At 36.8% G+C, this 26848-nt stretch overlaps 1 protein-coding gene and 1 long non-coding RNA gene across 14 annotated transcripts; one reads left to right on the top strand and one right to left on the bottom strand.

Moving 5' to 3' along the window:
• Nucleotides 1–595: 595 nt before the first annotated feature.
• On the top strand, nucleotides 596–26727 carry shi (dynamin-1 shibire). 13 transcript variants are annotated; one of them, XR_006261101.1, is made up of 20 exons: nucleotides 596–1112; nucleotides 3746–3819; nucleotides 4454–4603; nucleotides 4714–4917; nucleotides 5011–5203; nucleotides 5843–6052; nucleotides 6916–7115; nucleotides 7216–7361; nucleotides 7505–7662; nucleotides 10235–10261; nucleotides 12357–12528; nucleotides 12661–12906; nucleotides 13113–13124; nucleotides 13455–13466; nucleotides 13890–14096; nucleotides 14249–14424; nucleotides 14557–14562; nucleotides 15271–15459; nucleotides 16040–18330; nucleotides 24106–24230. XR_006261101.1 is itself a non-coding variant. In XM_043419741.1 (20 exons), the coding sequence occupies exons 1-20, from the start codon at nucleotides 949–951 to the stop codon at nucleotides 24167–24169; spliced, it is 2706 nt and encodes a 901-aa protein (XP_043275676.1). In that variant the 5' UTR covers nucleotides 596–948; the 3' UTR covers nucleotides 24170–26727. The 13 variants fall into 13 exon arrangements, 12 of the variants coding, with proteins under 12 accessions (XP_043275676.1, XP_043275686.1, XP_043275677.1 ...); XM_043419741.1 differs by having other exon boundaries at nucleotides 18235–18330; nucleotides 24106–26727; XM_043419751.1 differs by lacking the exon at nucleotides 16040–18330 and having other exon boundaries at nucleotides 24106–26727.
• LOC122411169 (uncharacterized) lies at nucleotides 2710–10705 on the bottom strand. The gene is made up of 4 exons (XR_006261102.1): nucleotides 10330–10705; nucleotides 9593–9860; nucleotides 5021–5215; nucleotides 2710–4673 (listed from the first exon to the last, which is right to left on the bottom strand). It is a non-coding gene; the product is annotated as an uncharacterized lncRNA (long non-coding RNA).
• Nucleotides 26728–26848: the final 121 nt, after the last annotated feature.

The raw sequence follows: 26848 nt of genomic DNA on the forward strand, positions 1-26848 counted from the left end.
AGAGAGAGAGAGAGAGAGAGAAAGAAAGAGGAGGGAAAGAAGTATATAACTACAACGATATGGATTTTATCTCGGGGGTGTAGAAGACGTCCTAAAAGTGGGTCACGGCAGTAGTGCGCAAGCTTCGATTATCGATTACAACGTTCCACACATCCCTCGCGTTACTCCTCCTCTGCGATCTTGGGGTCGAGACTCCCACTCAGCGAATCTTGCCGCTGGATTTCATTTATGCCGCTAAGCTCGGAGCAATTATATCCGCCGTCTCGTGGTCTTTCAAAGTAAACGGCGAGATATTTCCCATATCCTCGTTCTCCTTTATCACTAACATTCTCCATACCCTTTTGCTCTCTCTTTTTTTCCATTCAGTTGTCATTTTCAAAGCCGGCACGCGTCGATAACGAATAATTATTTGAAAAATGTGGTGAAGGCAATGCATATTATTATACATATACACAGTTATATTTACGTACAAACACGTATATACATATATATAAGCATGGTCGCGCGCGTGCGTAAGTCTGCGCGTGCGCGTTAGTTCGCGAAATCGGCCATTTTAGTATAGTGAGAAAAAGAATATATACATCGCTACATACACACACGATCAAATAAAGATCGCAAGCATTTGCGTTTCTATATCGTGTAGTAGGTGTACTTTAGGTTGCTTTAGCTACCCCTACCGTCGATAGGAGGTGGTGGCAGTTCGGTGTTGCCCACGGGACGCAACGGTCGCGAGAATTTCGATATAATAGCAAGAAAGGACGAATAGAGAGAAAAGAAAAGAAAAACTCCTCGTCCCGTGTGTCGTCCGCGGGTCGATGCGTGCGTGGAAGTGAGATCGCGAAAAAAAACAAAATTACAAAATAATAATAGAAGTTCGAAAAACACGCACATTTTCCGAGGCTCAGCCCCGGTGACAAAAAACAGTGAATATAAAGAAACCCGTTAAAAATGGCAGGAAATACGGGAATGGAGCAGTTGATCCCGATCGTTAACAAACTCCAGGATGCATTCACCCAGCTTGGTGTGGCTATGCAACTCGATCTTCCACAGATCGCTGTTGTGGGCGGTCAGAGTGCGGGAAAGAGTTCCGTACTCGAGAATTTCGTTGGCAAGTGAGTAATACCAGTTAAAAAACCAACAATGATGAGTACGTCCTTCGTACGTCGCGGTTCCTTTTTTCAGAACATCGCCATATATACATATATATATATATATATATATGCACACACACATATAATTATGAAAATAAAACAATAATAATAATGATGATGAGACGATCGATATTAACGTGTAGTACATATGTAAAAAAAATTGATATTATTTCGAACCACCCGCACTACCCCCTCCAACAAAAAAGTTTCCTCCGATCACGTATATTTGCAGAAAGACTTTTTCGAAAAAACCCAAATAACGTCATAATATATGTCGTTACGAGATTGAATTCAAGGCGTGGCGATGAATATCCCACTAGAAATCTCGCATGGTCTATTTTATTTCATTTTTTCTTTCTCTTTTTGTTCTACGTAACGTTAAATACCGTTATATATATTTTTTTTTATCAAATACTCAACGCAACGATTAGTCTCGGTGCCTGCTGCTACTGCTGCTGCTGCTGCACAGCCTTCGTACAGATCGATGATATCGATCTGACAGTTCGTCACTTTTATACACGATGAAAATATATACGTTTCCGTTTTACCTCTTCGCGGCTATTTTTCTACTCCCATGTTTCGTTTTATGCATGAGAAATCACGGATTTCTACTCTCGTTCCTGTATTTCCTATTTTCCTCACCGTTCTCAATATCCGGACGAAAAATCGTCGTGTCCGTGACGTCATGCCACGAGTCCGAGCTGTCAAATAAAATTCGAGATGTATTTTCTGTTTCTATTTTTCATCCAGCACCATATTGACCGTTTTTGTTGTTGCGATACTCGTTCCATGGTTTTTATCATCGTTGAGTAACGTTAATGTTCGTCCTTCGGAATTTCACGCAGATTTGTTGTATCGCGCAAATTCGAAGTATTTCGAATTAGGTCATTCCTCTCGGAAATCAAATGCGAACGGGAATTCCAATGGAGCACTGGCTGTGACGCTTGGATGATTATTTTTTGTGTGAAAAATACACAATTTCGAAATGCCAATGTTCCTTTGATATTTCTAATGAAACAAAAAATATTGTGAATGTTGACGAAGCTCCAAGACGCAATACTTTTTCATAGTAACACAAGATGTTTTCGCAATGAATCTTCACAAAACTTCCGATCCTAGAACATTGTTTTCGGTTAGGCTTTCCGATGCTAAAACTTTTAAAGTTTCTCTGAGCTACAGCAATATTTGGCTGGGTCTTTGGATATTTCTGAAATTTAATCTGGCCGCAAGTTGAAATTGAGGCAAAGAGAAAATCGAATTTCATGTTGTCATGGACTGCTGGAACGCAACATAAAAATTCTCCCACTGTTATGAGGTTCTTCACACTCAGTACTGTCCAAGTCTTTGTCACAAATTATGTTAACGGAACCCAAAAAGGTTTCCACAGCCCAATGCCGCAAACCAATAAAGGGAACAATACAAACTTTTATCGAAACTTTGGAATGCAGCAGCAAATGGCATTCCGTTTCTGAATTCATTTGATACTGTAAATCATCCAAATCTTTTTCGCTAATCCAGTTTTCATGATCCGACGTGGGAAATAATGATTGATACTGAATTAATAAAACGATTGAATTCTGCTGTATTTCAACGGAACAAACTCCAATGTCACATGAATCTTCACGTTTTTGAACATAGCAGGGCAGAGTTCTGACAAAATTTTAATTTTGGAATAGGAAACATCTTCAGCGCTGCTGTAACAAAATAGTCAAATCCTTGCACAAATAATAACACGAAGCGAAGCATTTTATTTCTGGGTTTGTCAAATTTATTGAAATTTTATTCATAGCCATTCAAGAGCATTTATATCAAACGCCGGGATAGCCAATAAAATTCTCAATCAAAGTAACGCAGAGTGCAAACTATAAATGACTCGTGTTGAGGTATATTATAGCATGTTGTGATGCACTTGAGACAACCAATGACATCACAACACTGACACCTATTCGTTGCAAGAATATACATTGTTATGACATCACAAGCTTCAAGAGAGTTTTTTTCTTTTCCCATCTTTAAAGACGAGCTTGCTCTATAATCACCTGTTAAATCATTCGATCAATCTTCTTGACAAGAATCTTTGCTCGTGTCTCCTCGACTGTATCTAACAGAAGAGTAGAAAGAGTGTATGAAGAACTCAATGCTCAAAAAACCTCACACTTTCGTGTTTCTTGGCTATTGCGGAAAAGAAAAATTAAATTCGTTTCAACTATCAATTTGCTGATTCTGTTGAACATTTAACGAAAATTTAATTGATTTCATGACGAATGTTTTAAGTTTTTAATCGAATTTTCATTCAAAGGTTGTTTATATTTCAATTACTGATTTTTCCTTCTCATCATTCATGCATCTGGAATTGCTTATTTCGTGCAAAAAAAAATGACGCACTTTATTGACATTCCAACGAGAATCACTGTCTATAAAAGAAAAGATTATTGAAAAGGCATAAAAATATTGAAGAGAAAACGAACTTCGATTTTATTAAATCACTTAAAAATCCTGTTCCTTGTAGGAAAATCTCCTCATTTTTATTTTATAATTTGCAGAATATGAAAAAAAAGAATTTATTAAAAATACGATTGTTCATTTGTTCGCAGGGACTTCTTGCCTCGAGGTTCAGGCATCGTTACCAGAAGACCACTCATTCTACAGCTAATCAACAGCATCAGTGGTGAGTCACGAAAAATTGAAGAATTTCCAGTAACGGCGTGACTAGTGAGAAGCATAGTTATCAGTTATCAATGCACGAAAGTCTTATCGAAGAGAGGTTTATGAGAGCAGCTAGAAAGAATACGTCGATCCATAGATGATCAATAATTGTCGCGTCTCACCGCCAACTCACTCGACACGTATTTCATTATACGGTCAAGAAATGTGATCCCGAGAGGACCCTACACGTCCCTCGTATTAAACTCGTGTCCTTCGCTGTCAATTTGTATTAATTTACCTTTTTAATCTTATCGATATAGCTCATTTGATACGAATTAAATGGAGCCAAGTTCAAGCTACGTACAAGAGATTCGAATTGAATGTGCAAGTTGAAAAAGGCGTTCGAAACGTTACAGTCGAAATGTTACAGCACACGAACCGATACACAGAATTTTCCCGACTCGCTGATTTATCGCTTATTAAAATTTATCTTGCATCCTGCATCCTCCGAGCCGTAACGATAACGTTCAACTTCGATAACGATTCGACTCTTCCGAAGAAGGGTCTATGAACTTTGGATGAATTAAAAATTTTCTAAGAATCAACACTGTTTTACACAATTTCATCGATTTTTTTCATGTCTTTTTTTTCTCTAGAATCCGCCGAATTTCTACACTGCAAAGGCAAAAAATTCGTGGATTTCGACGAAGTCAGGAAGGAAATAGAAGCGGAGACGGATCGCGTGACCGGAAGCAACAAAGGGATATCCAACGTGCCCATAAATTTGAGGGTATATTCGCCCAACGGTGAGTCCTGACGAGTTGAATTGTGATTTTCATACTTTTTCCTGCCACGTTTTTTTTCTCCGCTCCATATCTGTAAAATAAAAATAAAAAATGTACAAATTTGATTGCAGTTCTGAATCTGACTTTGATCGATTTGCCCGGACTGACGAAGGTCCCGATTGGCGATCAGCCGGCTGACATTGAGGCGCAGATCAAAGGAATGATATTTCAATTTATCAAGAAAGAGAATTGCCTCATATTGGCTGTAACCCCGGCTAATACTGATCTCGCCAACAGCGATGCACTCAAGCTTGCCAAGGAAGTTGATCCACAGGGTAGATTATTTTTCCAAAACGAATCTACGGTTCTCGTCGTTACCCTCGACCGACGAATACTTATCGAAAATTTGTTTTTATCCCTTTTTCAAGGCGTACGTACCATTGGCGTCATCACCAAACTTGATCTTATGGATGATGGTACCGATGCTAGAGACATTTTAGAAAATAAGTTGCTTCCTCTACGCAGGGGCTACATAGGCGTAGTTAACAGAAGCCAGAGAGACATCGAAGGTCGTAAAGACATCAAAAACGCTTTGGCAGCTGAACGAAAGTTCTTCCTCAGGTGAGAGAATTCCTGAAAATGATTTTTCATTGCCATGATATTGAAGAATCAATGCAACGATGGGAGGGTTCGAAAACGCGAGTACGAGTAGAAAGCTCTTTCGAATCGATAACTCCCTCCACGGGTGTATCTAAATTCGACGGAATTTACATATTATAATTTTATTTCACAATTTCATCCGGATGCAAAACAAGTCGCACGTTCCTTCAGGGCTTGAAAATAATGGATGGGCAATACAGGACGGGCATCCGTGTTGAAACTTCGCTACGCAACTATCGCGCAATAATGTTTTCCGAATTTAAAACAACGAATGGAAAACAATTTGATAACTCGTTTAACACTAAAATCAAAAGGAAACTTTAAATGATAATCGGTTGAATTTCGTTTACCAAAAAATGGATAATTTTTCCATAAATTCATCATATCCAACCTCTTTCGTGCGATTTTTCGAAAACTATCTTCGTTTTATAGACGGTTCATCGTTAAATCTCTTTTCAAAAAACTAATGAAAAGCATTTTATGAAGAAGCTGAACTTGTGAAACACCGAAATATATTATCACACGTAACTGGAAAAAATATTGTTTTTTGGCAAATTTCGTTTGTGAGTAAACATATTAATGGTTTGTTACAATTTGCAGTCATCCGTCGTATCGGCATATAGCAGACAGACTTGGAACACCGTATTTACAACGTGTACTCAATCAGCAACTAACCAATCACATACGAGACACACTGCCGGCTCTTCGTGACAGATTACAGAAACAGCTGTTAACCCTTGAGAAAGATGTCGAACAGTACAAACATTTCAGGCCTGATGATCCGGCGATCAAGACTAAAGCGATGTTACAGTAAGCCATAATCACGTTATAATGACAATTTCAAAATTGTGACAATCGAGAAACAATCGTCGTGCTATTCGCAATAGTTGATCGTAAAAAAACGAAGCATTTCCCCCGCACAAAATCTTTTCCTATCACTACGAAAGTACGAGAGGAATTTTCATGACTAAACTTCGCAAGTCATTCACTTGCGCAATTACACAATACATGTCACTGGCATTAATTTCTAGTCGTTTCGTGCGAAGTGTACAATCGAACGCAATTTACACGCCATATTTTTCTCGTAGATGTAATTCGACATGGGTAGAGAGACCAGATAACTATTTTCGTCATACAATATTCTCGAACGTTTGTATTTTTTGTTTGCTTTCAGATCAATACAATTATATATGTAGGTAACGGCGTTATTCCGTTTATTTTTTTCTTCAACTTGAATTTCGTTTTTCGTTTAACTTGTTTTCATGCTGTGTACTACTGGAGTGGAGTTACATGTCACACTTAATCTAGCTTCAACGTGAATATTAATACGACTTATCGATTAATTTTATTCCTCGCAAGTTGCGCAGGTCGAGTGTGCACTTCCGTCTTGTTTCTCGTTGAGAGTTTTCTATTTAAAATAATGCTTATTTATAGAATAGATGTTTCGGCTGTAACTAATTGTATTCAGAGATTAATTGATCGATGCCAATGCAATAATATAGAGAAAAACTATCCGATCGACCAAATGTTTTGCATCAAATCGTTGTTTGTACGAAATACGAGGCTCTCTACCCACTTTTTCTAACAATCGAGCTTTCTTCATTTTTTTCGGCCATCTTTTTCTCGTTCGTCTACGCGTCGAACGCACTCGTTAACGAATATTCTTTTTAAAGGATGATCCAGTCACTGCAATCGGACTTTGAACGAACGATCGAGGGCTCAGGATCCGCTCAAATAAACACAAACGAACTCAGCGGTGGTGCAAAAATCAATCGATTGTTTCACGAACGTTTCCCTTTCGAGATCGTCAAAATGGAGTTCGACGAGAAAGAATTACGGAGAGAAATTGCTTTCGCAATCAGGAACATTCATGGTTAGCAAAAATAAAAAATAGATATTGTGCAATTAGAATTGACTGCAAGTGATTTTGTGCCTCATGGGCTTTGATTAAACGTTTGATCGTTTGATTATAGGTATCAGGGTTGGTTTATTCACTCCTGATATGGCGTTCGAGGCCATAGTTAAGAAACAAATAAATCGGCTTAAAGAGCCGAGTCTCAAATGTGTGGACCTAGTCGTACAGGAATTAAGCAACGTCGTTCGTATTTGTACAGATCGAGTGAGTAGAACTTTGCTTTTTTTTTTATTCCCAAAAAACCTTGAATTATCTGAAATTACCTGAAAAAGTTGGAGAAATGTCAAAATTATATGAAAAGCTAAAGTTTATTTGTCTACATCGACAATGAAAAATTTCTGTTCCAGATGTCACGTTACCCTAGATTAAGAGAAGAGACTGAGCGTATAATAACGACATACGTTAGACAGCGTGAACAAATGTGCAAAGAACAACTGGTACTATTGGTTGACTGCGAGCTCGCTTACATGAACACGAATCACGAAGATTTCATTGGTTTTGCCAAGTAAGTGATGATATTCATTCATGAATATTTCTATATCTCACTAGTTCATATATGCCAACAATGGTGTATAAATATTGCACATAAACATGTGTCAACTAACTAAATATACCATAATTACAATTTAACAAACTGATTAAAAGAGTAGGAAATGAAAAGAAAAACATTGAAAATTTTGATTGAAATATTCGTTGGTAAAACAAATTGTAAATAAGCTTTTTTATAGAGACAAAACAAGCACCACGCTCAGTTTGCTCCATTATTATAAAGAAGACGACATTCTTTCCCTTACACCAAAATATTCGTATAAAACGCGTCCCGAAAGTGGCCATCGGAAACCATTTTGAGATAGAAATATTCAAAAAATTCATCTACACGATAATGAAAAATCGAACACTTTTTTTATTCTTTTTGCCACAATCAATTATCGGATTAATCATAACATCTGCAAATTTCACACGACTATTGCGATCTCCGAATTTACGACAACTATATACATACATTAGAATATTTATTAGCATATTTTGCACGTAGATGAAAAATATATATATATATATCCTCTCACGCTTGAAACCTCGCACAAACAGCTATGCACAATAGTCCGTTTTAATCACGAAAAATAATGTATTTTGCACCGAGTGAAAGACACACATTTGAGGAACAAACAATACGAAAATGTGCTCATTGTCCTAGAACGTTGGTGATCGCTTGTAGTTTTTAAATCCCCGTCGAAAGTTTTCTCATTTCGCGAGACACGTACTTTTCCGATTCATCACTTCACGCGAACGATTAACCTAATTTTCCCCTTCTTCAAACACTCTTATGTGTGCCCGAGCCCTTCACTAAAATTATTTGTTAACGGACATCGTAGAGATATTTAAACGAACAAGTTATCGCGCTGTGAGTCGAAGAAACTGTCACTTGTCGAGGGAATTCTTGTTTTCGTTGCTGAATGCTCAGAAATCGAAATTTCTGTGGACACTTAATTCATGTTTTTCGCGAAGATGACGAATTCGATGGTCCTTCATTAATCAATGATTCGTTAATCTTCACTCTCATTTTAAAAATAATCGAACGAAATCATTCGCATGTAATTCACTGTTGTTTTTCTTTCGAATTTTACAAAATCACGTATCCGAAAACACATACACAAAATTATATTCTCAAGTCTGTTTACATCTACCTCATCGACAACACCTTACTTCACCTCCGTGTATTATTTATCGCTACTTTTCTTCTCGCTCGCCACGGTCACTCGATTTCCAATTTGAAACAAGGGCTTTTGGTTTTTCTCTCTTATTTTCGGTCAGGTTCAGTTGATTTTCTATGCATGCTTGCAAAAAGCGAGAGTTTCAAATATTCATAGCAAAATCACTCTTTTCGACGCATTTTACAGAAAATTGAAAATTTCCTTTTCATCTTTCAATTGTTGAGTACTAAATTTAGAATATCAGTTCGAGTTGTAGCAAATGTGCGAAATCGTAATTTTTTTTCAGAACGTTACGCGTTCCCTGAATGAAAGTTTAAACAAATGAATCTTGAATATTTTTACACAATCTTTCCACAAAATGATCAACTTATTACTGCATCGAAACAAAAGTTTCAATTTTCGTGAATGCTCAGTCACCAAATTAGTTTCGTATTATTTGTATCGCGATGTTTCGTGCGTTTGATTACTTCTATGAAGTTGTAAATATATTACAACCAGAGAAATTTCACTGAAAACGATTATTCAAAAACCACTGCTGATCTTTCCTGAACGTTTCCTTCATTTTTATCGTACTCCATATTACGTTTTTATCTTTTGATAGTCTAGGTTGGTTGCGCCAAAAAATCGTATATTTTCTGCCATATTTACGCATCTTTTCATACTTCCCTATGAAGAAAAACATGAAACAATAATAACTACAATCTGAAAACTGTTTATACTTACTTTCTTTCAGTTTCACGTAATTCATGTTTAATGTATTTTCTTTATCGTGCGAAATCAAGCAAACAATAAAGCAACCTTTGCATAAGTCTATCGAGGCTTTCAGCGAATATTAAGAATTATTGTGTTCCTTAATGATGAACCGTTTGAATTTCAATCACCTCTAGTCTTTCTTGATATGAAAAATCTTTCTCAGATAGTAAATTTTAGCTTTATGCACTGGTTGGTTTGTAGAGGCTTTCTCATAGATATCCGCAGTTGCTCAATCTACCTAAATAACAGGAAAAACAAGAATAAATGAAACCATTTAAAAGGAAAAGGTTTATCGATGCTAAACGGAAAAAAGTGGGCAAAGCGTAACAGCAATTCACGATTCAAAGTCAATTAGAAAAGAGATCATTGTCGGAGAGCAAAATTTGGAGAATTTCAATGTTTTGACAAGCAAACATAACAGAAAATTGTTGCTGGATGGAGGAAAGAGTAAAATCCGCTGTTGATCGTTGCGCTTCATTTACGCCTTGCCCTTCCAAAACCCCTCAGCCCCCCTCTCTCGGCATAACATTTTATTTTTTCTATGTTTCTATTTCCATGAATCGACTATGTTGTACTTCACGAATAAAAACAATTATTTAATTATACCGGCAGCGCGGCGGCCAGTTGCCATAATGCAAGGTAAGAGCATCAACATACATCGAAAAAAGGGAGAATTTACACTACATTCTTAATTTTTCTTCTCTTACCTTTGCTGTTTATCCTTACAATATAATCTTTTTTAAAACTCGACTCTACTCCTAATTCTTATGCTTCCAAAGATTTGTTTTTCATTTTATTTTATCTTTCTTCTGATTCTTCTAACTCGTTAATTTTCTTCTTCTTTTCTTCTTTCGTTATATACTTTTGTGTATGCTTTTGCGCTATTTCGACCATTTCTTAATCAGTTTTTCTTTTTCTCTAATGACCACTCCATCTCATCAATGTCATATCGAGCTTTTCCGAGGGTTATGCGATCGATACCAATCGCGGCGCACGCAACAATGAAAAAAACTAAATTCAAGTTTTCGAGCATTATCACTGGTTATAGATAAGAAATTATTTATAAACAATAAATATAGAAAAAAGAAACAAAATTAAAGAATAGAAACAAATTCCGACGAGCACTGACAGACAGACACAAATAACACTAAAACGGACTCTCACACTTTTTATTGGTATTTCCCATCAACCGATAATCGTAGTCTCTCGTTTACAGTAACGATATATTTTTTACAAATTTTTATAGGTTAGGGCACGGTCCAATGAGAACTGTCGCTTTCGAAACGATCTATTGAATCCACCATTTATTTATTTTTCTCTTTTTATCTTCTTTTTATAACATTAGGACATGTCTTTGATCATGTATGTGACGTGTGTTGTGCGAGAATACAATACAAGTAAATTCGTGACATCATAAAGTTCATTGCACACATTTAGACGACACAGTGTTAACAAGTATAATTGCTGATCACTGGTGTCATTGGACAATGCTTGACAGGCTAGTTTAATGACCGGTTTTCATGCCTGCCTTGTATAAATGTAGTTGTCTAGTGTTATTACTGTTTGATATGTGCATAATGAAGAATTGAAAAAGAAAAGAAAACGATAAAGAGCTTTGCGATAACTGTGAGAGATACAAAAAGAAAAATGGTTTTTTTTCGTCTCATATTTTTATACGTCTATCTGTCAAGGCTAATTTTGAACCCCACCATATTCGCTTGAGCCACAATATTCCAAAATTCTGTGAGAGAGAGAAAGAACGCTTTTTTTTCTATTGCTTATTTTTGCAGTAGCATCTCAATGAAAAACACAACATATGTTGACGAGAAACTGCATAGTACTTGAAAGCCTCTCATATAGCTGTCATGTATTTCGATGAAGAAATGAAAGGCAACGCTATTGAAAAGACTTTTAAAAATTGTTCATTGAAGTGCTCGCACCAAATGCTCAGAGTACTTGAGACACGCGCAAAATCTTTGAATCGTGCTCTGAAGCTTACATAGTAATTCAAATATATTTATTCGTTATTTCTCTTTCGTTGTTGTTGAACAATGGTAATTTTTTCAAATTTGCTTCTCTTTTTCTTTACAGCTTTTTTGGAGCTTTTGATTAGCATGAGACTTTTTGCGTTCAAATATCACGAGTGTTATTATTTCTATGGTTTTCATACTTTCACAGAGCAAAATATTTTCTAGTTGTTTTTTTTTTCCACATTTTTTTGGTCCACATTACTTTGTTGAACCAAAAATGCACTTTTTTTTCTGAAGATGCTTCTTGTGAAAGGCCTCAAGGTGTGTTCAGATGACGCTAGATCTCAACTCCGGGCATAGATTGGAACAGAATGAATTTTCAAGCGCGAGCGAAAGAGACAAAAATGCTTTTTCCGAGTGATTGAATTCTCTATCCAGCCGATAAAGCAAAGTTTACTTGATTTTGCACCATTTTAATATCAAATCTATTCAGTATGACAGAAGAGATTATTAGACGCCCTAGGATTAAGTTATTCTTTACATTGTTATCTTGTGAACGGATTTTATAATTTTCTGTTTCTTTTTCTTGTTTAGTGGAGGATATAAAAGCAAAAAGCAAAAAAAAAAAAACAAAAAAAATATATATTCGGTGACAATTTGGTGCAATAAAAAAGCTACATTGGAGGGAAAGAGAGAGAAAGCAAAGACTTTACACTTCACGATATCACAAGGGATTTCATAGTACAACGTCTTCTCTGTTGCAGCGCCCAGCAGTCCTCGGAAAACGCCGTCAAGGCTGGACGTCACACCCTTGGTAATCAGGTCATTCGTAAAGGCTACATGTGCATACACAATTTGGGTATTATGAAGGGAGGCTCTCGCGATTACTGGTTTGTCCTTACCTCCGAAAGCATCTCTTGGTTCAAAGATGAAGAGGTAACTTTTCTCTTAACACTTTCCCTTTATAATAAAATCTGATTCTCAATCACAGAATGTAGAGAAACACTAAAATCCAATGTTTTCGGTATGATGGAAATGAACCGTATGTTTGTCTTTGTCTTCTTTAAGGAACGTGAGAAGAAGTACATGTTACCACTGGACGGTTTGAAGCTTCGCGATCTCGAGCAGGGTTTCATGTCGAGACGACACTTGTTTGCACTTTTCAATCCTGAAGGCCGAAACGTGTACAAAGATTACAAGCAACTCGAGCTCAGTTGCGAAACACAAGACGACGTTGATTCGTGGAAAGCTTCGTTCCTCAGAGCCGGTGTATATCCGGAAAAATCCACGGAGCAGGCGAATGGTGAAGGCGAGGTGAGAAATGAAAAAAAGAAAAGCGAGCAATCGTTACCAAATGAGCGACGTAGCAAGTTTTTTTTTTTTTTTTTCAATTTTTATTTTCAAATGAAAGAAAAAAATATATTTTGAAGCAAATGAGATTGCATCATCGGTACGAGAACCGAAACGCCATGGTGCATTGATTAATTCTCATGAGTTTGGTTTTTTTCGTTCATTTTTAGGATAAGCAGCGGGTGAGTTAGCGAATTATTTAGATAAGTTGAATCACGGTTTTGTCCCGTTGGTTGTGTGGTGAGATCAGATTTTTCCTTTTTTCGATAGTTCGCTTGTTCTTTCCCCCCAAAAATCATCAGATATATCGTAGTCCGCGAAATGATCATTTTTCGAATTTGTCCTGAGATAAAAATTCGCAATTTGCGTATTCTTCTAACAAAACTAATGCTGTTTTTCACTAACGTATACGTTTTTTTTTTTTTTTTTTTTTTTTAATTTCAATTTTTCTTTGAGAAATCGTAAAAATATTAAACTCCTTCTTTTTCCACAAATTTTGAAACGAATTGAAGGAAGGATATCAGGTTTGTACAATTGAATGAATTTTGCTAGTGATCTCACGAAATACAGATCAACACACACGAAACACGATGAATAATATGCTCGATTTTTTTGATATTTATTACAGTATGCACATGAAACAAATCGCACCCACTTTCACACGAACACGAGACCAACTCGAAATATCGAGTACAACTTTTTCTTAGGCAGTGTTGTTTTTCGTAGTTGCAAATGTTTTTTAGCAGTAGTGTGCATCGATTCAAAAAAAATTCCAACGCTGATTATTCTAACGAAGAAAAATAATAATTTTTATCAGACTTGTCTCCGATTAGTTCCATTTTTTTGTTCCAACTCGAACGATGCACACACTTTTTTGATATCGCGAAACTTTAGCAAATGAAATGATATTTTGTCTTCTTTATTGTTCAACTCTGATTTTTTTCTAGGGCGGCAATGAAGGCCAATCCTCGATGGACCCTCAGTTGGAACGCCAAGTCGAAACGATAAGAAACCTCGTTGATTCTTACATGAAGATCGTGACGAAAACTACTCGCGACCTTGTTCCAAAGACTATCATGCATCTGATCATAAATAATGCCAAGGACTTCATCAATGGTGAGCTTTTGGCTCATCTGTACGCGAGTGGTGATCAGGTAAATACGAAAATATTTTTCAAGTTTTGCACGTTGTGCACTAGGTTGTGATTTTTTTCAAAATTCTTAAACTATTTCGATGAATGAATTCGTAACGAAAATTCGAAACAATGAAGAATCGAGTGACGATGAATTTGAACGTTTTTTAACAGTCGAGCATGATGGAAGAATCGCCGGAAGAGGCCCAGAAACGCGAAGAAATGTTGCGAATGTATCACGCCTGCAAAGAAGCTCTCCGAATAATCGGTGACGTATCGATGGCTACAGTCTCAACGCCAGTTCCTCCACCAGTGAAAAACGACTGGTTAGCGTCGGGTGAAAATCCAAGGTAAAGTCTACCGAAGCACAAAACGAAATACGACCTTTCCTCAATATTTCGTTCGATTTATCACTAATTCAGTATCTTCTAAACTCTTTATTACGCGTGATAACCACACACAATCAAACGTCAATGCTACAGTCTTGGGTAAGATCAAATATTGTATTGACCTCGTTCCCTCGAGCCTCGCCCCCACCCCCCGGGCTTCTCTCCTTTCTTCGTCTCGCTCCTAATTTTACAGCTCAAAACTGTATCGATACGAAGCACATTAGATCGATCCGTTATTAGGTTTTCCTTAGAAGCTTCAATCAGATATTCGAAGAGCATCGAGCTAACGCATTCAAGCAGCACAACATTAGCATGATGTTTCATTTTGTAAATTTTCGTAACACGTTCGCTACCGGATTGCCTTTCAAAAGATAACTTACGAATGAAAGCTCTTCCAAAATTCACCTACGTTCGTTGAATTCGGTCAACTTGCTTCACGAATCGAATACAAAAATTGGCTGATTATCCGACGAATAATATTCAATCTCAATGCTCGATATTCTCGAGTCAAAAGAACTCTTTTCAAAAGGTAGTTTTCGAAGTAACAAAAATGATCGGGCAATCTGGAGTGAACGTGTTTAGAAAAAACGGCACAGAAAACCGAACGATCATTTCTTCCGTAGAATCAGAAATTCAAATCGATCGACCGGAGAATATCGATACGAGTATTTCCATGAAATTTCGTGCTGTTTTTTCGCACAGTCATTAATGCAGGATCAACCGTAACGGCGTAATTTGCGAAATTTCGTTCGCTATAGAAGAGAAACACGGGTCAATTGCTCACGGGAATGCAACAACTTGTTTTAGACTATCACCACCGTCTCCGGGCGGCGGAAGACGAGGGATGTCTCAACCACCGCCACCAGCGAGCTCCCGAGCACCACCACCAGTCCCGGCTGGTGGAAGACCGGCTCCGGCCATTCCAAACCGACCAGGACCCGGCGGACCGCCACCGGCACGGGGCACCCCGGGCCTTCCCCCTCCTCTCATCCCATCGTAAGTACAAAAAGAAATAATTCGTGGCTAAAATTTATTTTGTGTTTGACTTATTCGTGCGATTACGTGGAAAGTCGATTTTCCGAAGTATTTGCAAGGCCTCGAATATTGGGCGAAGAAAATGCTGAGAGAAAAGCAAACGAAAAATGTCTCTGATTCAAATGTTTCAGATGAAACTATAAAAAATCTTGTGCCAGTAAGAACATTTTTCTCAAATAAAGCTTCAAAAACGGAATTATTTTTGTGCAGTTTTTTTCACTCGGAAAAAATTAAACAAAGAAAACGAATATTTCGGACGATCGACTATTCGCAGTACATCACATAAAGTCCAGCATGTGAGCTCGGGGACATTCTCATATGAGGGTGAGAAAGCGAATACCATGAAAAACGAGCACTGCATTTTCCGTGTTAGTGACTAAATTGTGAATAACCGCAGAACCCCCGGTCCTCGTAACTGGACTATTTTACGTTGAGCATTAGCAAAAAAGGGATAAATCAAAAGGAAAAGTTAGATGTTTTTAAAACAAAGCGTGTATGTGTGTTACTTGGGCTTTGGTGCTAACTTCACTTTTTATTGCAGGCGCCGACAATAAGTCTTCGCACTAACCACATAAAGAAAAACACATAAATACATACATACAATGATAGGGAAAGACAAAAAGACATTGAACGCGAAAAGCACTCACACATAACTATCCTTTCGCTAACTAATCGGTATATACGTTGTCCTAATTAACATACTTAGAGTTCGACGTGGTTCGCTAACAATTGTATATCGTCTCACTTTAACTATCTCCTGTCTCTTATCCCCTCTATTATCTCTATTTCGAACTATCGATTTATCTGGCACGCCCCCGAAAGCCTATATACGATGAGATATTGTTGATTATGATCTAGATACATACATATATATATGTACACACGTTTCTATTGTAAGTAGATAATGGTACGAAGCATTTTTAGCATCAATCTAGAGGGATTTCATTTATCAAGTTTCCTTTCAAAATTTGAAACTCGATGCAAAAACAAAATTCGCTCATTCTTCATCGATGCTTGTGCTACTGTCCGTCATAATAATTCACACATTATAATGATGAGGTCCAATTATAATTGCTAACAATGATTCGAATGAAAAAATTGAGTAAATTTGTACAGGGGTTCTTGCAATTAACATTTTGTTTTAACGAGGAATCTGTCCTCTATTTGTTTTTAATTTAAACAATCGTTATCCGGATATTGAGGAAAGAAAAATTTGTACACGAATTTTCACGGTGAAACTCTGTAACGCCTGGTGTACGCAATGTTGTACATGGTAAAATGTATATAATGATGAAAAAAAAAGTATCGAACAAATTGTGCTGTTGCAGTTATCGCGATAATGAGAAATTGGGAGAGAATAATCAATTTATTTGAATGTTGTTTCCGAAAAGCGCTCACTAACAGCATGACATTTCAGAATTTATCAAAATACTTGAGCATTGTTAAAATATTTGAAAAAGGAAACCTGAGCATCGCTTCCATGCTTCGTCATTCACTGTGGTAAACTACTCAGTTTCTGAACTCAAAGGAATTTTTATTCTATTCAAGACTTTTTAATAGCAACAATGTTATTCGTTCAATTTTGTAACAAGATTAAATATGACGTGATTGTGTACATAGAAAAGTAGGACTTTTGTGTATTTTATTTCCATGATTAAATTGCTTCCATCGAAGGAATAAATTTCGTTCTGGTAAAGTTCAGACACTCGGTCGTTTATCATCATATTTTTGTTTCATCAAAGGTGTCACGGTGGTTCGAAAACATTCATTGTTAAAAGTCATCAAAAGTTTAATTGGGAGAGATGGGAAAAAGGGATCATGAATTACGAATTTGATCAAAGCAACCAATAACAAGTGTCAAAAATCCCAGCCGAACGCTTCTATTTTTGTCCTCCTCGATTGTTCGCTCATTGCCAAGATGACAAACAATTTTCAGTATCCAATTCCATTTATAATGAATATTTACAAATTTGTTCTTGACAATAGCTCGTTGAGCATAATTTTTTCCATGATTTCCCGCCGTTTTAATTCACTTTTCTCAAAATCAAACTCCTGATGGCAGGTGAAAATAAAAAAACAACAGATAAAAATGTACGAAATTTGTCGGTGCCTGCTACAAAAATTAGGAGTTGATTCAGCCAAGCTCGTCATGCCTGTTCGCTTCTATGAGTAAAATGAGTCTTGACGCTGTTTTGTCGTCTGAAATTGTGTTTAGAAATTTTTTTAAGGACTTAATCAATTCAATACCATCCAAGTTTGTTTCTTAACGTTTTTGCAAAGGTATACATTTACACTGATTTCACCAAAACGTGCCAATTTATGAATCGAAAAATCCGTTAAAATTAACACAAACGAAAAGTAAATATGTGTGAAAAATGCCAGAAAGAAGAATCCCGGGGATCTTTTTGAACGAATTTCATCCTGAAAATCACCTCCAGAAACATCATTTCAGACAACAATTGGCTGTCAATACGCCATTGATTAAAAAACATCGAATATTATTGATAAAAATGCGGACCTAACCTGTGCAGAGCCTAATTTCGTACGTGCCGATTTGTTATGCTTACAAATCGAAATAATAGCTACACGAATACTGTTGTTATTATTATTCTTACTATCGTAGATGTAAAATGATTAAATAAGATGATAAATTGACATGAAACGCTGAAGAAGCAAAAACACAACTAAATTGTTGAGATAATTGGTAAAATCTGAGTGTATACGTGGTATGTTTAGTCGTGGGGGTGCAATTCAGCAGAGAGTGACGCAGGCAGCGACACAGGCCGCCGTAAATGCCGCCACGCACGAGCTCATGGATGTATTCAGGATGAAGTAAATACGACACATTTCAAAAAGAATATCTTTATTATTAATATAAAACACACTCACCTGCAAAATCACACAAACATAACACGTGCAAGAGAACAATGCTGTAGCTTTCTATGTGCAAAAAAGTCTCGTGTCCTATTATATATATCGTGAAGGAAACACACAAAAACATTCCTCAGATTTCCTAAAGAAAGAAATAAATAAATGAAGGAAGAAAAAGCAACATTTCCACGTAGTATAATGGACGGTAGACTGTTCAGGGTTGAGAATGCAGATACTAATGAATTGTTCGATGATTGGCCAAAACCATAATGATTTTTTATTTTCGTTAATTCCTTGCAACGGATTTGCCAAAAGATTTATATCCATTTTCTATCTCCGCATGTTCTCCGATCTCCAACCTACCATGAAATTTTTTCTCTCTTTTCTCCGTATCTCGCTTTTCCAATCCATTGTCCAAGTTACTTGCCAAAAAGGAACGCGAGCACTCGTCCGAAAAATGACTCGATCGTTGGTGCTCGCAGTTATCGATTAATGAGATTTATCAAGTTTTTCATTATCTTACCATTTTTTATTTATACAATAATTCCAATGAGTAGTTGCCTATTCGGTGGTTGCACGAAAAATAGACATAACCATTGACACATGTTCGGTGAATCGAACAAAATTACCTGAAAAGTCTACCACCGTTCTTTTAAGGCGTAAAAATGATCTATTTACATTTACTGTACTTTCAATAATACTTTTACGAAACCATACGAGACGTTGAGTAGCCAAATGTCATGCTGTTGGATGATCGACGTTGTTACAAACTCGTACGATTGAAATTCGTGACTAAATTATTCATTGTAAAAGAGTGTTGAGTCTCAAAATTTTTCTTCTGTATTACGATATCCCAAATGCCGTATAGGAAAACCTTACTTATACATACTTCAAATATACATGAGTGAGATATGTATTTCGCAATCCGATTTAGCGCGCAGGTTACCACCACCGTTTGTAGGGTTATAGAATAGTTTCGTGTTTTTTTTTTCCATGAAAATCATGAACTGGTGAATCTCCTATTGCTCCTCCTTAATTTTTTGCCTCTTCAATCGTCCGTAAGATGAATTATCGTCGTACTATAATGCAGTGATAACTCGCGTTTTCACGATTTTAAGAGTTGTTCGAAAATACATTGTGGAAGCCATTTGCTCATGGAAATTCTGATAATTTTGACCTCACGTTCAATCGAAATTGCCATTTTCTCAATATCCGTTACCCTTTTTTTCATTATTCTCAACGATTTTGAACTAGTCTGTAAATACAGAGAGAAGAGACATTTTTTGGAAACTTCCAACCCCGAAGGCTTCAGGCGGCGTTTTCGAAATATTCCTAACCTCAAAATGATGACCGATCGAATACATGATGTAAATACGATGATTATTTACGAATCGATCACAATTCGTAACATGCACCGTGTCAAAATGTTAAAAACAAATTATAAATATATATATATATTTAAAGAAAAATGTATATCTTACGCTAATATTGAATCGCAGTTAAGTATCGAGAGATCGCGATGCGGGCATCGACTCACCACGCATTTTCCACTTTCGACAATTTGCAAAAAACTAACCTCAAAAGAGTGAATCAAAGAAACTTTGCAGATGTCAGTGCCGTCTATAAATTAAGCTGTCCTTTTTGTTCAGATCGGTGCAAAGCTTCGTTTGCCGAATGAGAATCTCAAAAAACGAACAGCGAGGCCTAACTATTTTCATAGAAAGACCTTTTTTTCCCCCCCCACTCTTGAAAAATTCAGACCGGTGTACCGTTTTCGTTGGAAATTCTCGAATCTCTTCGAGATTGACCAAAGATCGAAACATTGCATAAATTTCGAACAGACAAACACGTTGGTCGGTGCCCTCGTCTCTCTGTGCCCGGTTTATTTTTTATTCACGAATAAAAGGCATCGTGCGCTAGGAATAACGAAAAAAAAAAAAAAAAGAAAACATGACGACTAAGCGAGAAAACGAAAAAGGGACAAAACAAACAAATAATATGGAGAATAAAATTGCGTACAACCACGAGTGTTGTTATTGTATTGTTACTGTACAGTGTAAACGTATATATTTAATCATTCCATGCACTGGTAACCGCCCGATTTAGTAGTACATCGGGGAATGAAGGAAAAAAACGTTCGTCAAAAAAAAAACAAGAAAAGAGAAGAATATAGTTATTAACGATACTTATTATTATTGTTGCTGATTATTGAACATTATCGATAAATAAGTTGGTAGAATTATTTGTAGCTTGTACCTCGTCCAACGTTCGGTAGGTCGTAGCGAGCCATTTCACGTGGATGTTAAAAACATTGAATTAAAGCACGAGACGAGGCTAATAAAGATACTATTTAAAAAACAATTAAAAAAAGTGATAAAAGTTAATCATTTGTTCGGCGCTCTTACAGCGAGCCTGAAAGAAGCATATCAATTTAGCTGCATTTAGCGCGTGACGTGGAGAGGTTAACGTTCGTATTTATACTTTCGGTTTGTCAACGAACAATATTCACTCATTGTTTATTTTATTTTCAATTATAACGGTTATTCAAGTTTTTCGTTACACTCACAAAACACACTCTCGTCCATTGCGTTTAAATGAAATTTTTCAACGATACAATCGTCCTCGGATCCTTGAATTTTACTGTTCAGCGAACGCCAAGGAACGCGCAGTAAGAAAATCAACAACGAAAAGAGAAAAATAAAATACATATTGAGGTTGTTGACGAAAGCTTGTTGGACGGGTGCGATCAATTATGAAAATACGCGAGAGTCGCTATCCTCATCATTATTTTCATTATTGTCATTATGCTATACACACGTCTCTCTCTTTCTAATATATATAAAAATATATACATTTCTTGCGACACGTCGCCTGTATGAAATAAAACAAGGAACATGTCTGTGATGGACAGTATAAGATGTGTGTTTCCTTGTCGCGATAATCGCAAGTCAATTAATCGAAACTGTCCTCTCTCTCTCTCTCTTTTTCTCTCAAAAAAGCAAATAATATAATATATATAAAAGTTTTCTCGTAAATTTCGATCGAGACATTGTCCCGTTATTTTATTTCTATTTTATTACACGAAAGAAAAGCGAATAATTTGGCCGGATGATCCTTCTTGTTGCGTTGAAACGATTTGACGGAGCTACGAAATAGTTTTGTGTTCTCCTAAAAAGCGGTAACGGCCACCGTCTCGAGTGAACGCATCGAGACATTATCGTCTATGAAAATGTATGCCGCCGCTCGCTTTTGTGACGAAAACCTCACGTAGTCCGAAATAAACGAAGAGAATAAGAAACGAGAAAAAAACGACACCGTTGATGCGTTTTATTGCGATAATAACGTAGTTTTTAAGGTTATGAAAGAATGGCGGGGGAAAATACTGTCGTCACTTGTCGTCCGCGGCGCTGGCAGCGCTGGTGCGAAGTGACGGTTGAAAAAAAAGGAATCTAAATAAAATTAGTGTTTAGCTGATTACACACGAAGCAAATCGATGCGAATTTTAGAACGGGTTATGCCACCACGCACGAATATAAACGGAACGAATAAAATACAAATAAAGAAAACGTGGACGATAAATCGTCGTGTTTGTCACTAACTGAAAATAACCTCAACGAGTACGTTATTCGTCGTACCGATTGTTTCACTCACCATTTATAGTAATAAAGATATATTTACGATTATTTATAATAGTATCATCAATATTATTATATTATTAGTATCGACATCGGTAATCTTTCATTTTCGAATACACCCATCGACGATTATCATCGTGATTCAAATTTCGATAAAACGATAAGGAACAAGGATTTAGATGAGTGGAAGTGTGCGTATAGAGCGCGAGTCGTGTATTCGAGCAAAAAAAAAGAAAAAGAAAAAAAATTATCTGAATAGAATTGATATTCATTCGAAAATTCGAGATCCGAATTGAAATTCAAAGTCCCATTTTGCTTCAGTTTTATCTTCAAATTTTCAATATTAAATATGTGTCAATGCCATGAAAAAAGTATAGAGAAGAAGAGAAAAATAATAACTCGCGTACATCTTCCGCGGAAGACACGTTGCGAACACATGCTTCCATCTAACGAGCCTTACGTTATAAGAGATTCTAGTTACGAAGCTTCGACACAATACAGAAAACAAAGAAAACGAGTTGCGCGGAAAAAAAAACGGCGTTGATGGAGTCTCGTCGATTGGTGTACACGATGCATTCGAGAGACGAACTTGTCAGAAAAGAACAGCGAAAGAAAACGAGCGAAAAACGAAACCATCGACGAAGAGGGGAAGAAAAATGAAGAAAATCAAGCGGATGGCGAATCGGGGAAATCTCGAGCACTCGTACCCACGATTAGATTTCACTTCGACGTGAGATACCGAGCGAGCCAAGTGACCCTTTGAACGTAAAAAAAACGAAAAAACACTAATTTCGAATTACCGTCGTTTGTCATATTTCTATTCGTGTATTCAAAAATAATTGCCACAGCGTCGAAACAAGAGACCAAATAATGTCTACAAATTGAGGAAAAAAACAAGAAATTGCCCCAGTACGTTGAAAAACCCAAATATCTCGCAGCACACATGCGTTATCGTCACATCGATGCTTTAAATCATGAAAATTAACGATTAAATTCAATGAAATATATAAATGGAACTAAAATTTATAACGACAGTTTCGGAGTTGCTTGGCAAGCAAAATATCTCTCACCGAGAGTGTATTTAATAATGAAAATTAAAAAAACAGCAAACACATGAGAGATTAACGTTAACCATGCATCATGTATGAAGGGTACACACTGTTTATTGCAATATAAATGTGTATATAGGTATTAACATGTTATAGAATATATATATATACACATATACATATGTATATATATTTACGTATTTATGTGAATATATATAAATATATATATATATATACACACGAATGAATAAGAATAAGAAAAGATGATAAAAATATAAAGACAGCGAGCACGAAGAAGCACACATTTCTTCAAGTTTTACGATGAATAAATGTGACTTCTCGTTCTACATTCTCATTATAGTCACCTGTCTGTTCGTTCCTCCGGGCTGATTCCTCAAACCTGTAGTTTCACGAGTGCTTAACGTGAAAACAAATTTTTAAGACAGACGATGTTGTTTTGAAGCGTCTCGAAAATTTGATTCACGATGGAATATTTTCTCAATATATTTCTTACCGCTTTTGCATGCCTTGGATAATTTTTTGTTGATTCACCGAATTTCGAATCCTCTGACCGAACACCGAGACGGAAAAAAACTGATAAAATATGTGGATCGATGTATGCAAGAGAGTTAGATCTTTGGCTAATTCTTTCGACCTCAAGAGATCGTGAATTTTTGCATACACGTCGACATATTTTTTCCTCTCGGCGAACGTTCGATCTCCGTGGGTTTTCAACGACGAGTATCCTAGCACACGATTTTAAAAAGCACTTTTAATAAATACCTCACGTTCTCAATATTTTTGGAATCCGTTTTTGGTCTATTCCTTCGTCTCCACTGGATGTGTTATGTTTTTGTATATTTGCATAGGTTAAAAATTCGTTGGCTTTGATTTTCGTTGTAGCACGTACCGCACTTTGCAATAACAATGAATTATTCGATTTCTTTATTACGTTCAATGATTCCTACTCGAATATTACGTTTATTTTTGTTGTCTTCTTATTTCAGTAGATTTTTCTTTAAATCTGAATTTATAATGTGTCTATGTTGTAGGCGCCCCGTACCCAATGTTCCTCCCCGAATTCCCGACAGACCGTATTCCGGCCGACTAAACTGAGCTAGCACACACCGCACCTAGCTTGCCTGCCTGAAAAAAAAAACGAATCAAAAAAACAAACGAAAAAATGTCGCCCGCGAGAGGATAAGCCGCAGATTCGAGCGGGTGTCCATGCAAGGGTGAGACCGAACTGAGCCGGACGAGTCAGCCAATGGAGGAGGGATATTTTCCGCGAAACCAACACCGATTCACGGAAGAGATGGCGTTGTTCCGTGGCTTTGCGCGATGGCGTACTCCGTCGTCTCTTTGTCTCCGGTGTGCCGCTCATTTTTTCCATCCACAAATTACAAAAAAAAAAAAGAAAAAAAAGCAACAACTATCGAAACAATAACTCATCTCTCAACCTCACATGGGAATTGCCTGAGATACGAAGAACGGGAAAATCTTGGAGGTTATTTACCGAAAGTTCGTGACGTCGCTTTCGAAAACTTAGGGAAAAAAATATATGTATTTATATTTTTTAACTTCTCTCATATTTTTCAGTAACGCTTTCGTCGTTTACTCGACGATTCGCACACATCCATCGATACTATCAGTCATTTTACTTTGTTTTCCCTTGAAAACCCTTCGCGATATTCCCTACCAGTGATTCCTCCCCCCCCCCCCCGCCCGCCCCTTTCAATTCTTCCTCAAACTCATATCGTCACATCCATTCCTTTCTTTTTATTAATTTATATACCGCGAGACTCTGTACTTTAAGGATTCGTCGTTGAAGTATTAACGCGAAGCAAGTAAAATAATGAAAATTAGGATAATAAAGTAACAAATTGGTCGCGTTCGATTGGCGTCTGCGCGATGATGAAAACAAAGAAAATAAAGTTTGTAAATACGGAACGGAGAGGGCGACACGTCTGTCGTTGAGCAGTACGTGGCAACGGTTTACAAAGGTTGTAGGCGTTCGAATGAACAAGAGCAAAATCCTATTTTTTTTTTTCAAATTCCTGCTTTTGGTCCTAACGCGAAGAAAGTAATTTTGTTAATTTTAGATTGTAGAGTAGTTTAGATTTTTGCATTGACACAATTTGAACAGAAAATATGAGGGACGAGAAATATTTTTCTTCCTTCGAACTCGACGCAGCGCGTTCACGGTGCTAGTTGTTTGAATTTGTTGTAAAGTGTTGTGATATTGGAAGAAACGAGGCGACTTTTAAGGGCGTTCGAACTTGCATAGCGAAGACAGTATTACACTTGATTTCTACTTATTTTATGGAACAGTCGTGCTTTCCCTTTTAATCGTCTAATCGACGGGGAGGAGAAAAGTGAACACAAAAAAGTGCTTCCGAGTGACGAGATAAATTCTCAAACTATGCCGAGTCAACTCGAGTTGTGAAAAAATGTGAAACAAAATGTTTTATTTTCGCGATTGCCACGTCTGCTAGAACGAAGTGGAACGATCATAATTATTATGATGCTGCGAGAGAACGATTAGAGAGCAACCGAATTACCTCGATTGTAGGAGAGAGCTTGGATCCTCAATAAGATGAGGCGATTTCATAATTTTTTACACATTGCGAGAAATCGAAATGAGACCTCGATCGATCATCCGTCACAATTCGACGCCAGGATTGCCCGTCTCTTGTTCCTTTGAAAAAAGAATTGTTTTCCTCGCTCAAAAAGGCTTCATTAAATACTCGTCTCTTTTAGGTTAATTTGTAATAATGCTATCGACATTTCATTATTGACCAGGGCAGTATTTGTAATTTGATATTTCGGTAAAAACGACGCTACACACTGTTTCTTAGTGATTTAAACTTGTTTATATCCGTTTCGAAAATAACGTTTTTTGCCAAAATCAACAATGAAAGGGACACTGAAAATAATGGGAGAAATTAGATTCCTTCATTCGTATGATCGAGAAACGAAAATTCGTACAAAAAACTACAAGATATGACAAAAGTTCTTTTTCCAAAGAAACGAGAGTTGTCCATCGTTGCCATGAATATGGTAAGAAAAGTGTAATAAGAAGCTAAACTATCGTGAACCGTGTTGACCGCGACGTTTCTTCGTGTACAGTTCTTAGCCGCACTGATAATATTGTTAAATCGCTTGTGTACATCCACTTTTTTTACGTTCTTTATTTAATAGTTCCACTTGACAATAGTTCATCAACTCGATTAGTCGATGCGCGTACATGTGTTGTTTTTTGTCTTGTGTTTATTGATGAATGCTCGAGAAAGTGCGAAACTAGAGAGAGAGAAAAAAAAAACAAAACAACGCGCGCGTGAGAACGAGAGGACCCCGAGTAAAATGGAATATTTTCGAGCTCCCACAACCTCGAACGGATCCCGAGTGCGTTGAATACTGTACATTTTTTCACGAATCAAAAGAAACGAACGCGATGAAGGATAAATATATAGTATTACGAATTTATAAATAGTAGCGGAAGGAGGAGAAAGCTTTTTTGGTATTACAGAAGCTTGCAATCGTTGAAATAATAGACAGTCTGAATATGACGCACGACAACGACTGATGACGATTGTACCTTAGAACGTATGATGATTTAGAATAATCGAATTGATAATTGATAATAAACTAAAAAAAAAGGACAAAAAACATAATTCCAAATGCGAGTTTTATTATTTATCCTGGTTTCGAGATAACTCGACCAGTCCCCTTCGTATAAAAATCCCGAGAGCATAAAACGCAGTCTTGAAACGTAAGTATCACGGAAGGACGGAC

This window comes from Venturia canescens, chromosome 5, assembly GCF_019457755.1.
Source record: "Venturia canescens isolate UGA chromosome 5, ASM1945775v1, whole genome shotgun sequence".
Lineage (NCBI taxonomy): Eukaryota > Metazoa > Arthropoda > Insecta > Hymenoptera > Ichneumonidae > Venturia > Venturia canescens.

What these genes read in the sequence shown, in the direction of transcription:
- shi (XM_043419741.1), top strand. Translation starts at nt 949, where the DNA reads ATGGCAGGAAATACGGGAATGGAGCAGTTGATCCCGATCGTTAACAAA. An exon ending in TTCGTATTTGTACAGATCGA is followed by an intron (nt 7,362 to 7,504) that starts GTGAGTAGAACT and finishes TTTCTGTTCCAG; the next exon opens with ATGTCACGTTACCCTAGATT. An exon ending in GCCAGTTGCCATAATGCAAG is followed by an intron (nt 10,262 to 12,356) that starts GTAAGAGCATCA and finishes TCTCTGTTGCAG; the next exon opens with CGCCCAGCAGTCCTCGGAAA.